We start from the raw sequence: 23,193 nt of genomic DNA on the forward strand, positions 1-23,193 counted from the left end.
CCACAATAGCCCGACCCCTTTGGATGTCTGTTATAACAAAAGAAAAGGGGGAGAGAAAAAAAATCGCTTTTTAAAAAATTATTATTTTTTGCATGCGCTCAGGTGGAAACAATACAATAAACGTTGGCTGCAGAAAAGCGATCGGATCTCGCATGAACAGTGGAAACAATCGGAGAGCCATGAATAAATCAGGAGGGGGAAGGCGTTTATTCCCAAATTTATTCAGTCATTTTTATTAAAGTGCAGAGGTGCCTGCACTGTGAAGCTTTGTAATGGGAGACTAATATTTGGAAACTGAGGTTTAGTAAACATACAGTGCGAAAAGAAGATCTTTTTTTTATTTTTTTGGACCATGAAAATTTTATATATCAAGTGTGTTTGGTCATTTCATTTGAAAAAATGGCTTACAACTTTAATGCTGCATCGGGCTTAAGGCTGTTTGCATAAAGGCAAATCTCCCAAAAACTTGAGCAGATTGTTTTTTTTTTTTTCTCGGTGCATCTTTCTGTCGGTTGGTCATGCATCCTGCAGCAGACATCGCGGGACTCTGAGGGGACAGAGGACGAGGACAGATCATAAAGACGTGCGCTCTGCAAAAAACGTTTCCTCCTCGCCTTTCGTCTTGACGGGGAGCTGCAGTTCAAGCACCTGACCGCTGGGTGGCAGTAAAACGTCACAGGTTCTTCTCATACTGACAAAAAAAAATCCCTGTGGTGCTTTGAAGACGCTCTGATGGCCTCACACAGGGCTTCTCCTATTCTGTGCCTGAGATTATGATCTATAGGCACCAAAAAAATCTAAAAGAATCGATAAAGTTTATTGAAATGGCACGATTAAAACACCCTGAGGTGACCAAAGTGCTGTAAAAGGTATCAGATGGGCAACAGCACCAAGATGTTTCAAAGAACCAATCTGAAACACAAAATTAAATACTTAGAATAGGGTGAAAGAGCATAGAAATGTGTAAATTGAAATTGAAACACCATTGAAAGCAAGCACAAGCTATTGAAAAAAGGCACATTGTGAGATTTTTCTTTGAATTGTCTATTCGATTGAGTAAGGAAGGCTATTTCAAAGCTGTTGAGCTGCTACTGCAAAGGCACGATCTGCCCTCATCCACCATCTGGGGATCTAAGAGGCCTAAAGGTATAAATAGGAGCAGAGAAGTTCAGTATTGTACCCCGGTGCCAAGCCAAGCGTGGCTTTATAAACAAATAAAAGAAACTTTAAATCGTTTCTGCATTTAAAAGGTAGCCAGTGCAAGGATGCTAGGACAAGAGCAGCAGCTACGGGCGAGACAGTGAGAATCGACCAATACTCAGAAACAGAAAGTTATAGTAATCTGGCCTTGACGAAAATAATAATCACTGAATACATGCAGCGACCAGGGGAACACAACAGAGCAGTGCAGATACAGTACTTGAGTCTTTACAATAGGGTCAAAAGCCTAGCATCTGCAATAAATGTAGCCAATATGCAAAGCGCATTAAAGTGGACAACAGCTGATGTGAATTTTCAATTTACAGTACATTTATTTAGAATCAAATGTAAAAGATGAGGAGAGTAAAAAAGTACACCCACAACTCATGGTAACGTACATATTCTTTTTTTTCTGTATACAGCACGATTATTTTTTTCATGTTAAAATTCCTACATTCAAGTAATATATGACATAAAGATGTGTGCTTACAGTGAAATACCCCTTTAAAAACCCGATATCCTTCAACACATACAGAAGTACAGGTATAGTACCACACCACTGCTGCAACTCTTTACAGGAAGTCTGACGAGTGCCTATAAAATTTAGGATTACTTATGGAACGATACAGAATGAGGTTTTATAGGCAAGAAGAGTGCTATATAACAATCCATAATTAATTTAAAACAGATTATCTCTTTTAAAAGTATGCAACACTCTGGGAAATGCATCTCCAGGTTCACAAGACAGTGCAGTCAATAAGGGAGGAAATGATTCATTATTATTAATTCACAAGCATTTAAATTCACTTCATCTTTATGGTACAATTCTTTCTATAGCGCCTGCACCAGCTGAGGATTCGTACACCAACAGACAATATTACTGGCCTCAATGGCATCATTTGCATCTACAGAAAATACCTGCACACACCCACACGTTTGTATGCCTGTGATACAACACAGTCAACACACCGATGGGATGTACTTGGAGACATACAGTTGACAGCACACATGGTGAGAGTCAGTTTTTTATGTACCACTCCTCTCTCTTACCTCGCGTGTGTGATGCCGAGTTTATGTATTTGTATAATTTAATAAGGTCGTCATGCTTCTGCTTGTGAACTCAGATTTTTATGATACAGTACACTGAATGATTGATATAGATGTAATCACATGGAAAAATGACAGAAAGGTAATAAATGCATCACTGACAACACCCCCCCCCCCAGCATTGATTATGGTAACACTGGTTTCTTAAGATTTTCCCTTACTTTCCTGAAGCTTTACACTCTTTAATACACTTGTACAGTTTGACAACTGAGAGGAGCTTATTGCTTTAGACGCTGGCAGACATCTTGGTATCATTTTATCTCATCCTCTGACAGAAGAACTGAAGAAAGTCATATTTAACCTTGAGCCCAGTTGACCCCAGACCACACGGAGATAAAGGTAATAGGTTAAGAGTCTATTTCGGAGTGCTCAGCTAAGACCGGGTTTCCAGAGGCGCCATTTTGTTTTTTTCATTTGCTTATCAAGTGTTCCAGTTTGGGGTTGACAAAGGAAAAGCCAGCAAATGCTGCCTGGTCCATGGAGTCAATGAGGTTTTTGTCAGCATGGGAGAGACGCGGCTTCTCGCTCAGGAACTCTCGGTCAAAGTTGCTGCAGTCACTGGGAGATTTCTGTGGATGGCAGGTCAGGGATTACAGTTAGGTCGAAGTCACAAGTAAAGAGTGCTGAGGTACTCGGGATCTTCTATGCAAGCAGCGATTTTCACACAAAGCGTTAACTGGTATCTCATAATAGGAATTAATCAATACACTCATACCACTTTGGGCTTGAAAGGAGGTTCCACTTCTTTCTTCTCCAGCGCCAGCCAGTTGATGACTTTGAAGAACGGGTGTACACGGATGTCCCCCACAACACCCAGTCTGCGAGTTGGATCTCGTTCAAACAACTGAATAAATGACAAAGAAAACTAATTTAATTACAGAAACAACACAAAAAATGACTCCCTGTAACACTATAAGACGATATAAGAGTGCAAAAGAAGGCTAATCATTCACCAGTTCAAGCAGGTTCTTGGACTCCTTGGTGATCCACCGAGGGTAGTGAGGGACGTCCGACCGGATTGATTCAAACAGTTCGTCCTCATCGTCGCCTTGGAAAGGTGATTGACCAATCAGCATCTCGTACACTAGCACACCAAAAGACCACCAGTCCACTGAGAATGTATACTTCTGTCCCAGCAGGATCTGAGATAAGAGACAATTCAAGAAGATCAGAAGCATGTAAGAAGAACGAGGATACGTGGTTTCATAGTTGAGAAGATCCTGTTGTTGTTCACCAGTATTGCAGAGAGGAGACATCTGAACAGGTTTAGGGTAATCTGTACATGCTGCTTTGCCTACTAACGGCCACTAGGAGGCAAATGGACTCATGCATGTGGAAAAATTGAGGAATTCAAAGCTAAGTGAATAAGGAGCTTAACTTATAATATTTTAAATACAATTGCAAAACTCATTAGTTTTAAAGAGTCTGATGGAGAAGGGGTTCATTAATACACAAAATGTGACACTGAGCAACAAACCTCTGGAGCGATATAGTCTGGTGTTCCACAGAAAGTCGTGGCTCTGGCCTCTCCAAACACGTTCTCTTTACACATGCCAAAGTCTGCGATCTTTATGTGTCCGTCCCTGTCCAGCATCACGTTGTCCAGCTTCAGATCTCTGTAGATGGACATGAAACAAGATACAACGAATGTAGTTACTTATTCTGCTTTTGTGTATTCTGTTTGAAATGATGCAGTGTAAAATAAAGAGACTCTTTTCCAGGCTGCTCTGCTGTAGTAGCAGGCTGAATACAGAGGTAACACACAGTAATACAGAATGGTTATTACCTGTAGATAATTCCTTTTGAGTGGAGGAACTGCAGTCCCACTACGATCTCAGCAGCATAGAATCTACAGGTTAAGAAAACAACTATTTAACACAGTTTTGCTCCAATTAAAATCCAATGTTACAAATATTCCAGTTCAGAAAATGGTATCCTAGGGCCCTTACGTAGCTCTGTTGATGTCAAAGCGGCCTTTCTCTTGGATGTGAAACATCAAGTCGCCTCCATTCAGGTACTCCATTACAAAGAAGAGGTGCTCCTGTGCAAACAACACATTATTGTCAGTGCAATGTCAAACACAAGTGAAACATGAAGAGTCTGTGCGTATGAGAAAGAATGGATTCAGATAAGGTGGGCAGGGACGGTGGGTCTTTATCAACAACTGGAAACTGACACTCTCACTGCTGCAGCCAGGCTTGGTTCACTATCAGAGAACATGGTTTTGAATGTTTTACCAGCAAATATGTTCGTGCTTACTTTAGACTGGAATGTGGAGTAAAGATGAGTGAGGAAAGGGTTCTCCCAGGCGAGGGCCAGGACTCGTTTCTCTACCATGGTGCACTCCACATCATCATCCATCAGCACGACATCCTTCTTCAAGACCTTCACAGCAAAGTACTGACCCTGACCCTTCAGCTCTGCCAGCAGCACCTTGGTGTCAGAACCACATAAGAGTTACTACTTCATTAGTGCGATCACATGAGCGTCATAGAGTACAATCTTAGCATAACAAAATCAAAATAAGCAGTGTCTGGTCAGATACTGAATGTCTGCCAGGCCACCATGCTCTGTTTTCCTCATATAATGGATGTTTTTATCAGATGTTGCTTGGCATTTATAGTAGCAGATGAACAGCTAAGCTCTTTCTCATCTCAAAACCATCATGTATAATGAGAGGGAAGTAATTTCAGAAGCAGTTGGGGGAGGTATTGATCTAGTAAGGAATCTAGTTAGTTGACCAAAATAGGATAAACTACAGCTGCTGTGTGAATTAAAATTTGAATTAGGGAAGTCATATACTTTGATAACACAGTACATTAAGCCATGCCTTTCAGCGCTTGCCTGTATTAGAATTCATATTTCTTAATTTCAAACATCTTCACGATTCTTCATAATTAGTTTTAATATTCCAAAAAGCCTAGAATATGATATGAGAATATATGACTTGTCATACAATTTGTTTCTGCTTAGCTTATCACCATTTCTAAGTATAAATATATTAAATATATATATATATATAAAATATTTAGTAGAGAATGTAGATAAAAACATTCACATGTAGAGAATGTCAAGATGAGTCATACCTTTCCAAAGCTGCCTTTTCCCAGCACCTTGTGGAAGACCAGGTGGTTGAGGGTGAGGCGTACCCGAGATGCTGTAGCTGGGGCTGGGGCAGGAGTCAAGCCCTTCCCATTGTCGTCTGCTGTAAGTACACATTTGCACAGTCTGAGTAAACAAATATGTGAACGTATATGCAAAGATGCATGCAAACACATACGATAAAGGATAAAAATTTAAGATAATGAAAAAAGCTAAACACAATCAATGACAATACCACAACTGTTTGAATCTTAAACTTTATTGAAATTAAACAATTTGGTACTACAGTCAGTGCTACAATGAGCACATCTTACCACTAGGGTCCGCTGTTGGATTTCGGACATCCTGGTAGATTCCAATGTCTGCTCCACCGGAGTTATCAGACTTCTTCAGAGATTTCTGGGGAAGAAAATATTTAGCAAAAATTTTTGCATCCATAATGGTTGATATCATTATTATTACTGTTTTTACACATAGTTCACACAAACATAGCATGTTATGGTGCAGACCTGGGAGACTTGAGACAGAGCTTCTGCCAGTAGTTTCTGGTTGATTCCACAGAGATTGGCCACTTTTGTTTGACAGTAACTATGTACATTCATGCCACAGTCTGGTCAGCGGTGGGAAAATGGGTGAGTCCAATGGAGACGGGAAACACATCGATAGAGAAAAATGTCAGAGGCATGGCCAGAAGAAAAGCAGATATTAAACTGAAACTACAGTCAAAGTAAAAACAAAAGACATTAGATTCACCTTCACATTTAAGGCCCTGCCTGTAGAGACCCCACAGCAGACTGCCACAGTGGTCACAGAATGTGGGGCTCCTGTAGTTGTAGTACTTGAAGCGATGTGGCATATCAATCTTGAAACGCTCCTTCTGGAACTACAATAACAAAATTCCATTAAACCCACAGAATGCTGGTATCTTATGATTAAAATGTACACACGTGGAATGAAATGTTTAGTCAGTTTTGTTGCTTTCCTAAGGCAGATCAAAGTAAAAATTTAATTTGACACTGAAAACTGATTCAATGGCATTGATATTAGCTCTGGCTCTATTTGATGAGATGAGTCTTCAGTTATGCTGAAGAATTAGACCCCTGACTTAATACTAACATTTGTAAAAAAAAATTTTAAATGAAAAGAGAGTGCTTAAATTAATTATAAATGAGATACTTTATGAGTGTGCAGAATTCCTAAAATACAGCAGGAGAAAATACAAAGTCATTATTAATCCATAGCTGAAAAAAACTACAAAGTATAACAACTAACACTGTAAAACAAAATGCCCGTTATTGTCAGTGGCAGACTTGAGGCAAAGTTTTGCATATATGTTGCCGAACATTCACTTTACTCACCATAGTGTCACGACTGTTGGCCGCTGTTCCAGTGCACCTGCCAATGATTTTTTCAATGCATTTCTTGTGGATTGCTGCATTGCATTCTGGGTGAAATAAGTGACAAAATATTGTGTTAACTGTGATCTGAAAATGTATTCAAGGTAACAATGTGCAAAGAAATAAAATGTGTTAGAAATGTAATTAAAGAAAAACTCACGCCTGCACTTGTAACCTTGTTTATTGAGCCCCCTACATGGGAGGAATGAAACAGAAAAGTTAAATGCTCGCCATAGATGACACAAAGCAAAAAGAAATTTAAAACACTAAGAATACGGTATCTGTTAATAGTACCATAGTGGAATGTCCCCAGGATGAATAATTTCCTTAGGATTTTAGTTTTGACAGTGACTCACTTCAGCGAGTATGAAAATTATTTTATGTATCAAAGTTCTTCCTTTAAGCAGCAGCCACCAAACTATGTAATGTCTGCAATCTTTTCATGCATACTGGCACAGAAGTGACTCAGTGGTTTCACATTTGTTATCAGCATAACTGGATGATATCTTTCACATCTTACATCACTAGATGGAAACTAGAAATGGTATACTGCTTTATTCATGTAATAAATGGTCATAGAGTCAAATTCACACACCTATTCTCAGACTAAACAAAACATCAGATTTCCTCATGCCTGTCTCTAAATACAGAGGTAACTCTATAGTTTAGAAAGATATTGGAGGAGCTTGGCTCACAGATTAGTGCTGGTGACATAGTTGGAACACAGCTTGACAGCCTGGTGGGATTTCCCTAGACAGTGACTCTTTCTCACAATAGCACTGCTGCAGCTGTTGCTACCTTTCCTAACCCTCATCCATCCCTAATTGTTCCAGTTAGGAAACTAGAATCATTACTAATTGATCTTTTGAGAAATACACTTGATGGGCTGGACATTGTTATTACTGAACAACTGATGTGTCGTCTCATTTGGTGACTACAGGAAATACAGTAGGGGTAAAAATAGCCTGGAATTATCAAAGCTATGCCAGTGGCATCCTAATAAAACCACACTGCCATAACAAAAAAGTAGGAAAACAAGCTGACAAGCAAATTAGCTGCCTTCGGATAAGTCACGACCTAACAGAGAGGAATTAGAAATACACCCATAGTCTCTCCCTGATATTCAACACATACTCAAAACGTACTGAAAGTCACTGTATTTGAAGATTTTAGTGGCACAATATTGGCAGCTGTCATGTAGCAAAGGCTGGACTCTCACCAGACGAACTCTCTGCAGACAGAGCAGAAGGTGGGCTGGTGGAAGAAGGTGGCGGTGAACTCGTGGTTCTTGATAACATGAACTTTCGGCTGCTTGAAAGCTCCTCTCCTCCTGTTGAGGGTCGTGGCTCCATCTTCAGGAAAAACCTTCACTGATGACTTGCATGAAGCTAAAGGGGAGAGAGACACATTTACAAATCAAATTACTGCATTCCTATTCAAATCTACAGAGCAGATCATGTTTGTCAAGAATCATTACTGTGTACTGTGAATCAAATCCACTTTTAGATGGTTTTGAAAGACAAGTAAAAGGGAGGGAAGACGGTAGCCTTGTTAACTGTTCATTTAACCTTTTTCTTCTTCTTTCGTACAATATACCATACGAGCCTTATTGATATTCATTGACTTTTGCCACAGTGAGCATTATCATAAATCAGTCATCACCTTTGACAGCCAGGCAGTATTCAGTCAAAATTCTTATGAGGCAGAGAAGTTGCTGCTAAATGGAGCCTATCCACTGAAAAATACCATCCTGGATAAGCTGCTCTAACTGACGCAAGTCAAAAGGGTGAGGGTCAAAAGTCACTAAGAGAAGACAGCAAAAGAGACGTGAGAGAGGTAAACAAAGAAGACAAAAACTCTGGAAGACACAGGGAGGGTCGGTTGGTGGATTTGAAGGAGGGGGGCAGATGGAGGGACAATTCAAAAAAGGAGTAGCCTTAATGAGACAATTGATAGATGGGGAAAAGTGGGAAGAGTGATGAGGTGTGGGAGATGAACTAATTTTCAATCTGGCACCCTCATGACAGATGTTTATGTTTGGACAGTGCTTCAGTAACCTGAGCCAAGAAAGTGGGAGTGAGAGAGAAACAGACAGAAGAGGCAGACAGCGTTGAGGGCTGTTCACACATGCCTAAAAATACTCCGGGCTGCTTTTCAGGAAACCTGTGGAGTGTGTAGGAGGAAGCTGATGGAGTGTGGAGCGCTTCCATAATAGTGGCCCCCACCCCATGACCCTCTCAGACCCAGAACACTGAACCCCGTCTGTGCTACTCCCACACTGAAACTCCCATTACGCAAAACCAGTTTGGAAATCTCACCCGGTGCTGTCTGTGTGGTTTCCCTGTCTGGGCTCCTACAGTAATCTGTAGGCATTCGCCAGCCAGTGCTGTTTTGCATCACTTCCCTTCAAACAGCTGAAATGAAATTAAAATAGGCTCACCAGAATAGTATATAATGTTAAAATAGAGCTACCAATGGTGGGTAATTCCGGCTGCTATTCAATACATTTAAGTGGCCTATTTAAGTGATTCAGTGTTTCTCTTTTATTCAGACCACAGGGATCTAAAACTCCCTAGCAAAGATCAAAATAAGATTAAAAAAAATGCAATGTCCATGTTTGTTTAACCCAAGTCCTACTGAACTCATGAGTATTGTGTATTGAGATGCATTTATACCTCTTGTCACAGCAAGTACAGCTAGCCACAAGACTAAATTCTTATAAGACACTGAGGAGTGTTACATTACATTAGCTGCATTGCCATATCTGTAGTCAACATGTGATATGAAATCAACATGCTGTTTACCTTAAACAGCTTGGTGAGAGACAATTAAATACGAGACAGTCGGTCTGGAGCATGTAATCTCCACAGTCCTCATTCGCTCAGTATTCAGTAGACAGAGACAGTCAGTACTAAACATGTTAAACTGTGGTTGAGTGCAGCAAAAAGAAGGCTAATCAGCACCCTGGTGAGTAACCATTACTGCCTGTAGAGGGGCCATGCTAACTCTGATGGAGAGTAATTTACTGAGGGTCGACATCTGAGAAGAAAAAGAGGGGCAAAGAGAGGGGGAGAAAGCATGTTCCCAGCAACTCTGGCCAGGAGTGTATCCCCTTTCCCAGCCCACACCCCTCCCTGGTGGTCTAGTGGTTAGGATTCGGCGCTCTCACCGCCGCGGCCCGGGTTCGATTCCCGGTCAGGGAACGGTATCTTTTAGATATTTTCTTAGTAATGGCACATGCAGCAATATTTGAACCTAAAGCTGACAACATTTGCGGGGACGCTGTCACATGTTCATATATCTGCCATGAGAAACATCTATCAGTGCTTCGTGAGCAGAGTTAAAGCCTCCGCATTTGAATTTGGTTATTTCTTTGATGTTATTTTGATGTGTCACAGGAAGAAGAGCGTAGATATAACTGACAATAGTTGCATTCCATTTGAACCATGACACTGTGGCGGCATGCATGATGCATGAAAGCTGAAAATGAAGAAGTTAAAATGGAATGCAGCCATATTTTTTGTTTCCGTTTTTCATTTTTAACACCTGTGCTTTTCCATCTGTGGCATGTTTATGTGTCTGACATAAAAAAAAAACATCATTCAGTGTTGAGTCAGCATATAAGCCTGAGGATTTAAATCTAGGTATTAAAACTTTAACTTGGATTTTTTCTACGCAAAACTGCCGACGTGTCCCAGGATGAAAAGCGCAGGTATAATTGAGAACAGTAGCAACGGCTGCATTCCATTTAGGTGAGACAGTTGTTCATAGATGTTCATGGCTGACAGGGCATTTAATGATTTACTGCAGCTGAATCTTTATTGCTATTATAGGTACACACACACACAATCATATATTCCTATAGATTAGTTTTTGTGTGCTAAACTGTTAACTAAATGGGATTTTTCCCCTGAAAGAACAGTAAAACAACATTAATTTGGAACAATGTTTTCAGAAGCTTTAAGTTTTACCCGTATCACTGTCCTCCAGGAAAAACTGCACAGCCATCTGAATCTTTCCTGAAGGATGCAGGTCCACCCAAAACTCAGCACGTCCACTGGTTTTAGACTTCTTACAACGTTCTGCCAGCACAGAGACGCCCACTGTAGCCTTGGCCAATGGCTCCTCGGTGCTCTGCATGAGGACCACTTCGACGACCCGCCCCTCATAGATGTGAGCATCAAAAGTGGACTTCCAAGTGGGATACATGGTGGGCTTCCTCTGAACCAAGGTCTTTCCTCTCTCTGTGAAAGAACACTGGTATTATAATCTGGTACATGAAGTATATTTTAGTTTTCCTGCCTCAGGAAAGTCACAGCACATGAACGACCACAGCACAAAGCCCCTGGAGTCGTTGGAGAGTCAGTTTGCTTATGGAATTTTGAGCCCAGCAGATGGTGACTGTTAAGGCAATTAAACTTGTGACGTCTGCTCTCCCTACTTACTACGTCACTTCCCTATCTAAATAACATAATAATTGCACACATACACATCCATACATACCTGTGTTGACAGACTCCTTTATCTTGACGGCACAGATGGGAGGGTCCGTCAGAGGAGGCAGAGCGCCCATGTCATAAGTGTTGAGAGCGATACGCAGGAAGGGTGCCATGGTGACCCCTCACCGAAGCCTCCTAGAAAAAAAAAGACAGAATGATGGTTAGAATATCTCTTTTTCTATATCTGTCACACAGGCACTTACTCATCTTGTAATTGCATTGCTCAAGTTGTGCACTTAAAACAAGAAGGAAGAGGGCCGGTGGCTACCAGTGACCTCAGATGGAAACTACAGAGGAAGTAGAGATTTCCATCTCAATGCATAACTTTGGAAACTACCTGCCAGTAATGAGGAAAGAAGAAGCAGCCTGAAAATGCTAAATTGTGCACATAAGAGCAGAATGAGTTAATGACACAAAAAAATAGAAAATCAAAATGATTGAACTTTGAAGAAAAACAGAAATTTCCAGTGTTAGAGAAAAAACAAATAGAGATTCAAAGCTAAGAATCTATTTACTATTTTAGATTTGAGTTGATCAATACAAATTGCCCTCTTCAATCCTGGTTGCCTATTCTTAGTTAACACTGTATATGTTGTTATGACCAGTCTTTAATAAACTTTAAGAGCATAGCAGAGGCAACTGTCAACGTTAGCACTGGCCTTGCTGAGTGTGGGTGACAAATGTGGAGTATTTTTAATGCTTCGTTGGGGGAAGTCATGATAGTTCTGTTAATGCAGCTTTACTTTGCTTTAAAAAAGCATGTTCTTTTTTTTGTAACTAAAGTTGGGTGAATTCTTGGGGATTGTCGCTGACTGAGTTGCTGCCTGAAATGCCTCACCATTTTATTATTCTGTGTTGTTTTCTCGGATATCACTGACTATTTAGATACGTCTTTCTCTGTATTTTGGATACTATTTCCTCTTGACAAAAAAACACAAAAAAATATCAGCTTCTGTGTCCAGCAAGACAAGTTTCAGATTAGGAAGGTCTCTGTGGTAATAGCAAAGAAAAAATACCTACTTTAAGTCATTATTAAAGGTATCTATCCTCATTTTGCATATTTTCTGAGTTAAAATGCATTAAGATTTTGCATCCAAGTGAAACCTGGATGCAAATAGTCTACACCTAATTCTGAAAGTATAGAAATGAAACAGAAAACAGCTTGCAAAAGAATCCACCTCCTTGCTTCACTAAAGCTGTATTGCTCCACTGCCTGTTTCGTTACTTTCCATGTGTTTTGTGCACTTCCTCTGAAAGCAGTTCTTGTGGGGTTTGAACAGTCTCTTCACAGTTATTCTGTATCTGAGAAGCTGACCTCCTGTCAAGACTGGACACAATAACTATAAAGCAGTGTGGCAGAATTTCAGTACAAAACACTATGTTAATGAATATTTTCATCAAAGATGCAATTTTATGTTTTAAGGTAGGATAAGCTAATAATATACATACATGTGCGTTCACATACAACCCCAAAAATAACTGTAAAGTGTGTTTTTCAGCACAGGTAAACTAAAAAGTCAAGCATTAAACACTTTTGCTTGTCCACAATATCGGCATTGTACCTGGGTTTTCAGCTGTAGGACACAGTGTTCAGTAATTCACAGCTCTTTAATAGTAAACAGTCTTACAATGAAAACAGTGCCTGAATTTAGCAACATTTCCCTCCAAGGGGCCTTGTAATAACAGGCATTACAGTGGTTAAATTTCTATGAATTTAGAGGGTAGCCAGTCAAGCCACATACATAAAGAAACTGTTTAATACTTATTGAATGTTTGCATGTTATCAAGGCTGCTTCATACCAAAGAGTTACACAGCTGCTTTGTCACAGATCAACATGACCCCAGGCACATTAGCCTACATCCTAATTCCCACAGCAGCAGCAAAATCCCACAGAATTCCTCCAAGAATTCCTACATAGAACTTTTTGTGTGCTTTTAAGTTCCTTAACTAGAGCTCCTATTTCTTTAGTTTCATGCTCCATTAACATAATCTTGGTTTAATAGTCATTTCACAGAGATGGCACGCCTGTGATTTGAAGCAAACTGCATCTCATTTTAACTGCACATTGACATTTAACTGATTTATGAAGTGGCCTTTCTGGGTACTTATTTCTAAATATAAAACGCAGACATGCCGTTTTCTTAAGGTTGAACATAAATATGTACATGAAACTCTAGGACAGGACTGTCATGGTGCTCATTGTTTCTAGATAATTCATCATTCATAAGAGGACAAGTTTTGTTTGTTCATGCTGTTTTTTGCCGTGCTGAAAGTCATGCATTATGAAGTCCTGACTGAACCAGTATGGTGCTGTGATATATATTTATATATATACATACTCGTTGGTCAGCCTACAGAAAAGGTACACTAGATGCTATTTTGAGCTCTGGTTGGATGTAGAGCCATCTAGTTTGGTTGCAGAGGTGACGCTCTAAATGCAGAATTTGACAGAGAAAGCTTTTTGAGACTACAGCTAAACAGGTGGAAAATTTCTTCTTTAACATTCTGTACTGCTATCTACTGTTATCAGTACAAGATGTTACTGTACCTGCACTGAGCATGTCTCAGGTGTAAATATGTGCCTTTGTATAATTGTGTGGTGCTGTACATAACTCAAACTCACAGGATCTGTAATCTGTAGGAGGCAGTGCTGACCAACAGAAACACGCTTCTGATCTTTAATTTGCTGGTTTGAAATCCCAAACACTCACACACAGTGAATAAACAATAGCGACGTTTCAGTAGCCGTAACTCTGTTTAAACGAGAGACTTAACCCTCAGCTGCTTCAATAGTCAGAAGCTACTGAAAAGTCAGTATATACAATACTATGCAAAGGTCTGAGGCACTGCAAATGTTCAGATTGTTATCCAGCATGTGATACCATCAGAGAGATGTTGATCTACTGACTAAACAAATGACTGCTTCTGACTGAGGTCAGGAGGGCTGAAAAATTACTAGAGCTCTCACAATACTTTCTATACATGCACATACACAGGCAGTCACTAATAGACATAAAAAAAAATCAATCAAAGTTACATAAGGTCATACATGCAAAAGTATGCACAAAGTATATACCCTTTAAAATCTATTTCTATTTTTTTTCTTCACTTTACACATGCATTCCCTTATGTACACAGACATTATGGAGAAAAGAGAGCCTTGTTTCCCCAGAGAGAGTGGAAAAAATGACACACAAGCAATTGGGGAAGGGGTGGGTAAGGAAAAGCGCAAGAGCAAAGGAAAGAAAAAAGACAACAGACTGGAAGGCAGGCCATTGGACATGAGGGGAAACTAGATTTGCTTTCACTAGCAAATCCAGCTGGACAGAAATTGACTTCCAGCAGGATGGATATTGTTAATGTGTGTGTGTCTTTGTGTCCTCAAAGGGCAATTAGTCACATTTAAGTCTGCAGTTTTTGTTGCAGACTGAATGGACTGCAGCTGGACAGCCCACACATTGAATCCGTGTTAACTTTGTGTCACAATAGAGACGGGCATGCCTGACTGTCAACAACAAATAGACCATAATCTAAGTCATGCACAGGGATGCACCACAAACAAGTCAAAGGTTTGGTATGTGTTGAATCAGTGGAGATGTCTTCGTGGAAGCAGTGATCAAGCAGGTCTAGCAGGCTGGGGAGCTTTTCCGTGATAGCTTCCAATGGCAGGTATGAACAAAGACAGATAATTACGGAGAAGAACGAGTCTCAGACAATAAACAAGCGCCAGAGCAGTATGCTGGTCTTTTGAGCTTTTATATAGATCACCTTATAGTCTGTTACCTGCTTGTAGCAGAGGTGGAAATATATCATTTTAACAGGTGCCACACACAGCAGAAAGGAATTCATACATTAATTCTACAGTGTACATGTTACATAACACATAACATAGCCTTGCGACTGATAAACAGTTAACTCTTACTGAATTACTAGACCACACTCTTGCTGCATAATTACAAGGAAGGTTTGGTTACATCAGAAGGAACATGTTTTGTAAGCATTTACGTCCATACCGGGTGAACATCTAGCCTTCCTAAACTAATACAGTCCCTCAATTTCAGGACAAACCAATTGAGACAACCAGTTAGTTGTTTTATAGATGAAGAGTGACTGAATGACTGAACAGTGAAGTCAGTGACCCGACCACCATTGAGAGAACATGCGTTTCTCTTGTATTACTTAACCTGAAACAAGTAAGAAGCAAACATGGGTGCAGCGCAAGCCTGTCAGAGAACCAACAGGTGGCATTCCAATTGTATGCTGATGACTGTATTTTGTAGACTTTAGGCAAAGGGGCCAAACATGAAGACTTCAGTCCAAAATTACTGAAAGTCTCGCATGTCCCCAAAAAATCTCCATCAGTTTGTCAGCTCAAAATACTGCAAAGATGGTTCATTCCATCATGCCTGTATACTTCCTGGTTTTAGCCTTGTTCTAAACAGACTGTTACAATGTCTATAGCTTTAAATACAGCGGACATGCTGCTGTCTCCTCCATTTAGGAAGAAGACTCTGCATCTGAGACAGCAAGGAGCATAACAGTTTAATGTGCGTGGCAGCTTGAGGAATAGCAGAAGTAAATTTGTCCATATCTTAATAGAATTTACTTTACATTTCAAAGTTTATACAACTACAAAACACAATAAAAATAGATTTTTACCATTGAGACCTTTAAGTTTATGATAGCTTGTCCAATTACATGCTGTTCTCATAAATTGGGAGTCCACAAAATTTGAGAAGTATAGATAGTGAATTGTTCATGTGATGTCAATACAAACACTGAAATTATAAGAGTACATTAGCAGCACATTAATTAATTGATGAAATGATAGATGAATCTTAAAGTGCGTGTGCTAAAGACCACCACAACAGGAACCTGTCACTATCAAATATTTCCTCAATCCATTACATTTCTATACTTTACGGATTTAGAAATACTCAAGTCAAAGAGAAAAGTCAAGGCGGCTGAGCCTAAAGATGAGCTACAGACCACAAGAGACATTTTGACTTGACATAGATGGAAAATGGACAGGCGTAACAATATTAGCAATAATGGAGGCAGCTACAGTAAATCTTTAAATGTCCCTGTAAGCTATTCAAGTGAGGTAGCAGGAACAGCAGGACCCTGAAACTGTCTCACTAAAATGGAACGCAACCATTACTAATGTTGTCAATTACACCTGTCCTATTCCTCCTGGGACACGTCACAATGTCTGCAGAGGAAAAAATTTGTTTCAATTTAGTTTTAGTATCCTGGTTTAAATGCACATGCTTAAATTGTGCTGTGCTCAACACTAAAAGGTGTTTTTTTATGGAAGACATTTAAAACATGTCACAGACGCAAAGGGACAGAAACAAAAAAATAAAAAAATATGGCTGCAGTCCATTTTAACTGCTTTGGGTTCCAGCATTGGCACACTGTCATGGTTTACTGAAACACTTGAACAGAAGTGATCAATCATTAACATTAAGACTGACACCTGTGCTTTTTCTGCTACTGCAAAACAAAGCACCTGCTATGAACAGGACATGTAAGTACAACTGGAAAATAATAATAAAATAAATAAATCCAGCAGCAGTTGATCCAGGTCTTTGACATCTTTGATGTGATTGGAATGAAAAGTGGCAGTGGGAGGGTGTTGTGTTCACTGGAAATTATGTCTGGAGCACTGAAAACTAGCCTGACTGGATTTGAAATAAAGGTAGATGAAAGATAGAACGCAAGTAAGAGATAAGTCTGTTTTGAAAATATCAGTCAACCAAATACAGTTCAAATGATTCCAGCATCAACAAACACAGCTGTCTGGTCATATCTTACAGAGAGATCTTATAGAGAATGTCAGCTTCAGATGATGGCTCAAATGATAGTGCCCTGAAGTAGGCTTGAGACGTTGCAGTATCAGGAAATATGTAGAAATGTGAAAAGTGGGGGGAAAAAAGCTCTGTGATTGCACCCTACATCCAAACAAATTTTAGGTTCCCTGTTCTTCTAGTTTGTGCTGCTTCTACAGTTACTTCACGAAACTGAGCTGCCATCACACGATGACAGAAAAAGACAGAAAGAAAAGGTGGTGCAAGGCTGACAAAAATACAGAAAGGTCCGTGACAGACCCAGAACGGCCTGGCTAGATGGAACTGAGCCAATCATGGCTTAGCACATCAGAGCTGAACAAACAGGCTCCGCACATTTATAATGAACCTGAACAAGCATGGCCAGAGTCAGCCCTAAAGCTAATAACCTGGTGTGTGAGGTTGTGAGTAAACATCTATTACATCATGAAACTGCAATGCGTGATAGCTCAAAGAGGAAAAAAGTCTCAGAACTGGAAATGAAGCAGTCACCGTGGAAAAGAGCTGCTCCTCACTGCAGTACCACTATATGTTTTTACAGTAGGCCACATAAACAAGCAAGCACTAAATCTGATTTTCTATTTCAATGACAGGTCGTTTTAAGAAATTATCTGTGTTTATATGGACCCAGATCTGCATTCAAATATACGCGCTGAAAGACATTTATGCAAATTGTGGAGATTACCTAAATCCTGTCAATATAAGAGCTTTGTATGGATACATTGTGCAGAACTTTAAGTGAGTCAGAGACAAGACCACTGGGTTTTGGTCATTGAAAATGATGGCACTGCCTCAGAGCTTGAACCACTATATTTTGCAGTTGATCGCTATGTGCACACAGTGTCAAAATTACTTTACAGATGTGCAATTTATGTAAAATTGAACATGCCTTCAAGAATCTGGCAAGAATCTGTGACATATGGAAAAACAATTTGCTAAAAACTAGCAGGAACTGGAAAGACAGTGGTTAAAAATTGTGAAAAACTTCAAAATGCCTGCAGCTGTAGGATGTGAGTGGTCTGTGCAAATACGAAAGTACAGATGAGTCCAAAATATAACTTCTTTGGTAGAGGTAGAAACATGAGATTTATAAACTTTTGAACCTCATCAATCACATAATGTTCTTGTTTACTCCCAGCTTTGACGAACACAAAATAAGACATGTAACTCTCACAAACCTCTCCTTAATCCATAAGCCTTTCACTGAGGCATGGTGGCAAGTAATATTACCGCATTAACACCATCTCAGAAGCACGTAAGTGTACTTATGCGCACACACACGTACACACACTAATAACCTTGAACAAAGGAGCCTTTAATGAATTTCAGGGGGGACTGGCTTGCACGAATCAAAGCCTGCCTTTCTTTCACTAACCAAGGTTAATGTCTAACAACCCACTCTCAGATACTCTCACACACAAAGTTGTAGATCCATGACTTCAGAAAACACAATATTGACTCACAATAATTTCCTGGAGACTTTCTCAGACCTTAACAATAACTACAACTTGTGTAATTCTAACCCTTACCCAAATCTTAACCTAATCTTAAAAATGCCTTCACCTTAAAATGCAATGATTTACCTCATGGGGACTCGCTTTTTGTCCTCCGAGGGAAGGCGAAGTCCCATAATGAGACAGATTTAGGTCCCCCAAAACATGACACACAACACAAGCAATGTCAACAAACAGCTTATTACAGATGCTGCATTGAAAAGCTTTAAAATTATGCATTTAGCTGTCCTTTTGTGGTGCTAAATCTCTTTCTGTCATGCACACACATGGCACACCCAGCGATCAGGTTAAATTAGGACAGGAAAGAAAACTGATCGAGGTTTGAGGAGATGAGATGAGCTGATGTTGCTGCTTCAAGGTCAGAGCCGGATAAATCGCCCTTGTGATACATTTATTCCAGTGACTGTTATAATTTCCCTTTGTGTCAGGAAATGACCCCTGATCAAATCAATACAAACTGGTGTTAAATGTCTGACTGACATGGACTCAAACTTTATTGTTACAGTTGTGGAGGGATAACCTGTTTTTGATCCTCTCTCCCTTCTTTCTGAGAACTGCTGAGCTCTTTGGCACGACGTCAAACCTGCTATACCAGCATGGAATGAATCCTGCTGCCGCTGTGTGTGCGTGCGAGTGTGTGTGCTCTCTCCACATGCATTAAAAGCGGTGTCCATTTCTGCCCCACTCACAGTTTACAAAGGCTTAGTTAAGTCAGACAAAATAGCATCTGAGCAAGAAGAGCCAAGCAGGACACCACATTGTAGGGACAAAGAGAAAGAGAGCAGTGACAAGAGACCAAGGGCAAGTAATGAGCCAAACTATCATCACCCGGAGCTAATTCAGCAAATCTGTGCCAAATGCTTGCATTCGTGTGTAGTTATGCAACATAAAAAGTGCTCTCGTTAGAAGAATTATATCTTGTACATCATAACGGACGTGTGAGCAGGTGCTTCTTCTGGCCAATTATCAGTTATTATAGACTGATAATTGGCCAGGCCAATTATCATAGCCAATATTTGGCATTTTTCTGATCACGGGTATCCGTATTTTTATTGACTGATTATTGATAAATGAAATGTGCTACTTCAGGTCTGATCCACCTCCTCTCTCTGTTTTCACTCTGTGGTCTCAGAGATATCCATCAAGCAGAGACTGCCAAAACTGACTGAGAAACACGAGCTGTTGGCACAAACCAGGAAATTAGCTACCCTCAGTGACTAAGGCTATGCTAACGACTAGCAGCTAAGGCAGCCACAGATTAACCTGAAAAAGAGTCTGGAAAACAATAATTAACAATGCTTTAAAATATCGACCTTAGTGGGCAATAAAAGTTATGGAACAGTGAAAGATTAAGAAAATAAAGAACAGCAAACTGATCAGTCCCACATTAACAGAAGAGAGCGTTCCAACTGTATCACTCCTATTTCTATGTTATATATTCAGCTATAGTCACCCCTATTAATGAAAAAAACGTAGTTATAAATCACACGTTTCCTGCTATCACATGCTGTTAAAATATTACATTTAATGTATATTGCTTCAATATATTGGTTATTTGCCTTTCTTGATCACCAATAATTGTCATCAGTACTGCCCCCCCCAAAAAAAACAAAACAAACAAGCATGCAAAGTCCGCTTTTTACTTTTTAGTTATAGTAGTTTAGTATAAAGCAATATTCTCAGCTGCATTTGCACTGATTGATGTCTCTCTCAAAAATCAGCACAACTTTGCCTATTGAAAAGTGAATTCAAGAAATAACACAACTATTAATTGAATCCGAAACTATCACCTTAAGTATGTTCACCAAGAAGCTCTAAGTAACTAGTTTGTTTAAATGTGATTTTAGCTCTTCAAACACACCCAATTCCAATCTGTATCACCATAAAATACTAGTTATTCATCGGCGCAAATATATTCTAATATGTCTAAACAATTTCAAAATATATATTGCATGTATGTATCGAGGGATCAGTGCTATATGGGCTCATCCTTAGCAAGCAGATGTCCCAACTGTGCCCTCCAAGCAGCTCATGATGCCACAAGCCAATATTGACACACCAGTTACTGCAGGCAGATGCGGACAGATTGTGTTACCTGCGCTCACAAAGCTGCGCTGCCTTTGAGAAAATAACAGCAGGATAAGGTTAAGTGTTGCCACAAATGCAGAATTGCATTGCAGTGTGTGACACAAGACTTTCGCAAGCAATGGAAAGAAGATTTCAAGATGGGGTAATTGTGTCCACGGTACCTGGTGAGCTCACAAGTCACGTCAGCTACTGTCGATTCACAAGGTCGAGCGGTTTACAGCCACAAGAATGCAAGGTAATCTTCCTGCAGGCACCTTCCTTTACACTAAACACTGCCATCTCGCATAACTTCCTCACCACCACTCACCAAGTCAACAGTTGAGAAACAAGCCATGCATAAAACACAATGAGACCTATGTAGTAGTGGCAACAAAAAGAAGTTACATGTCAGTCGGATGGCTAAATGACTGCAATGAATGAGGGACCTTTGATATTTCAGGCTTGTGGACTTTATCCTCAGCTGAGCAACGTAAAACTACACCAGTACAAGTTAAGCCATAAAGACCATGGGCTGCTGTTCGTCACCTGTACAGTCTTTGTAGTGACTGTGAGAAGGGCGGCTTTCTGTCAAACCACTGAACTGAACAAGAACCAGAAATGTGAAGCTACAGGCTGGGAGTGAATGGAAATCCACTGAAACTCGACTTATCCAGCTTTTCGCATGAAGAAATAAGGCGTTATCCACAGGTTTGCTGATGCATAATTAGTCATTATTATGTAAATTATACATAATGACCACTATAGGTGTTAACTGTGTCTGTGGAAATCAGCTCTGAATGGATCTTGTTGTTGTCAGGCCTGTTTTGCATCACCTTGATTCCTATGACTAGAACACACTTATATAAGTCACTTCAATCGTCAAATAAACAAATGCAACATAGAGGGCCTTAATATGTTGGCTATGCGAATGTTAGTACTACTGATTTTAATTACATTAACAATTAGACAGATAACAAGTATATCTACCACTTTATTTAACCTGTTTCTTTAGCTTCTGCAGTAAAGAACATCTCAGAATAGGAAAAAGGGGCTTTGAAAAGTAGGTCTGCCCCTACCTTAACACTGTAACAGAAAGGACTTACATTACTGTTTTTTTTTTTCAGAATCAGAAAAGTTTTATGGCAAAGTAGGTCTTCACATAAAAACTAACAAGTGTTACAAGACAAATGTTCAAGTTTTTGATCATATTAGTGGCTGTCAGTGTCAAAAAAAACTTAAACTGAACGGTTGGTTTGCCAAAAATTGATTATAATCCACTTTATATACATTTTTATTTGGTTTTATCTCAGCCAAACAGTCATAAAGTGCAAACATGCATAACTTTATGTTAGTGGTGACAGCACAGGCATGTCTTTTTGAAACTTTAATGCTTCTTGTTGGCAAATAATTGCAACTAATGAAATGTTTGTAGTTCATAGTGCAATCTGGCAGGGCACTTCTGATCATATAGGGGATGTTAAAGCATTAATATATATTAATACACCAACACAGACAAGTAAATTAAAGAAATTAAATCTTTTGCAGTTATTTTATGGGTTGTAATCTGTAAATATGAATGAAATCTGTTATTCTGATGCATTAATAGCATTTTAAACACAATGTATGGGCTGCAGTCACATTTTGACTGGATTATAAGACCTAAATCGGTCGTACAAAGCTATTTTAGCCTAAAAACAGCTGGATTGGTTATGATGTGGGGCAAAGAGCAGGTAAAACGATGCAGGGACTTAAAGGCTTAGCCACCAATCAGTTTTTTGGCACAGCCTCGCTCCATTTTCTACTTGTGCTAGCTAACTTCATCACTGAAACACACTCAGTTGCCATTGGATACAACACTCGGCCGGAGGAATTTGTGAAGCACACTGAGTTTACAGTCGGTTTTTGTAACTATAACCGACCCTGCAACGCTGAAACGTGGTTTAACTTAACTTAAAACACGGCGACACACCGAGAAAGAGAAATTCCGCGACAGCAACTCCTCTCTTACCAGCAGCAGCTAACTACTAGTAAAACTACTGATGTTAGCCGAGGTTTGCGGTCGAGTTTTACCTCACAAAACACCAGCAAAAGCCGTGTCACGGTGAACACAGGCGGCTGTTTGACACCCAGCAGACACCGAGTAGCAAAGGTTGTTTGTCCCAACTGTCAAACATCGAGCTCAAGATTTTAACCCAACAAGTTCAGCAGCTTTATTAAAAACAACTGTGACTTACCTCTTCCGCCGAACTGGAGATGGTTTTATTTGCGACGAGTTTTTTTTGTTGTTGTTGCCGGGTTTGTCGTTTGAAACCGCGCTTTTCCCGGAGCTTCGACTTGAAACTCTTAAGTGGGTTTAAGGAAGTGTTGAAGCTCCGCCGCTGTTTGATTCAGACTGGAGCAGCTCACAGGCAGCGCGCGGTGTGGAGGACTGACCGTGTGACGTCAACCAGGTGAAGT

General features: G+C 39.9%; 1 protein-coding gene and 1 non-coding gene across 2 annotated transcripts; one reads left to right on the forward strand and one right to left on the reverse strand.

Moving 5' to 3' along the window:
* Positions 1-1,508: 1,508 nt before the first annotated feature.
* Positions 1,509-23,136, reverse strand: LOC111588773 (protein kinase C delta type-like). Its single transcript, XM_023299332.3, has 17 exons — positions 22,971-23,136; positions 11,310-11,440; positions 10,778-11,050; positions 8,026-8,194; positions 6,967-6,998; positions 6,768-6,853; positions 6,163-6,292; positions 5,919-6,019; positions 5,724-5,808; positions 5,394-5,512; positions 4,567-4,740; positions 4,257-4,348; positions 4,094-4,156; positions 3,785-3,923; positions 3,261-3,449; positions 3,023-3,151; positions 1,509-2,876 (listed from the first exon to the last, which is right to left on the reverse strand). The coding sequence occupies exons 2-17, from the start codon at positions 11,416-11,418 to the stop codon at positions 2,718-2,720; spliced, it is 2,049 nt and encodes a 682-aa protein (XP_023155100.2). The 5' UTR covers positions 11,419-11,440; positions 22,971-23,136; the 3' UTR covers positions 1,509-2,717.
* trnae-cuc (transfer RNA glutamic acid (anticodon CUC)) lies at positions 9,938-10,009 on the forward strand. Its single transcript has one exon. It is a non-coding gene; the product is annotated as a tRNA-Glu (tRNA).
* Positions 23,137-23,193: the final 57 nt, after the last annotated feature.

Source organism: Amphiprion ocellaris, chromosome 5, assembly GCF_022539595.1.
Source record: "Amphiprion ocellaris isolate individual 3 ecotype Okinawa chromosome 5, ASM2253959v1, whole genome shotgun sequence".
NCBI classification, from domain to species: domain Eukaryota; kingdom Metazoa; phylum Chordata; class Actinopteri; family Pomacentridae; genus Amphiprion; species Amphiprion ocellaris.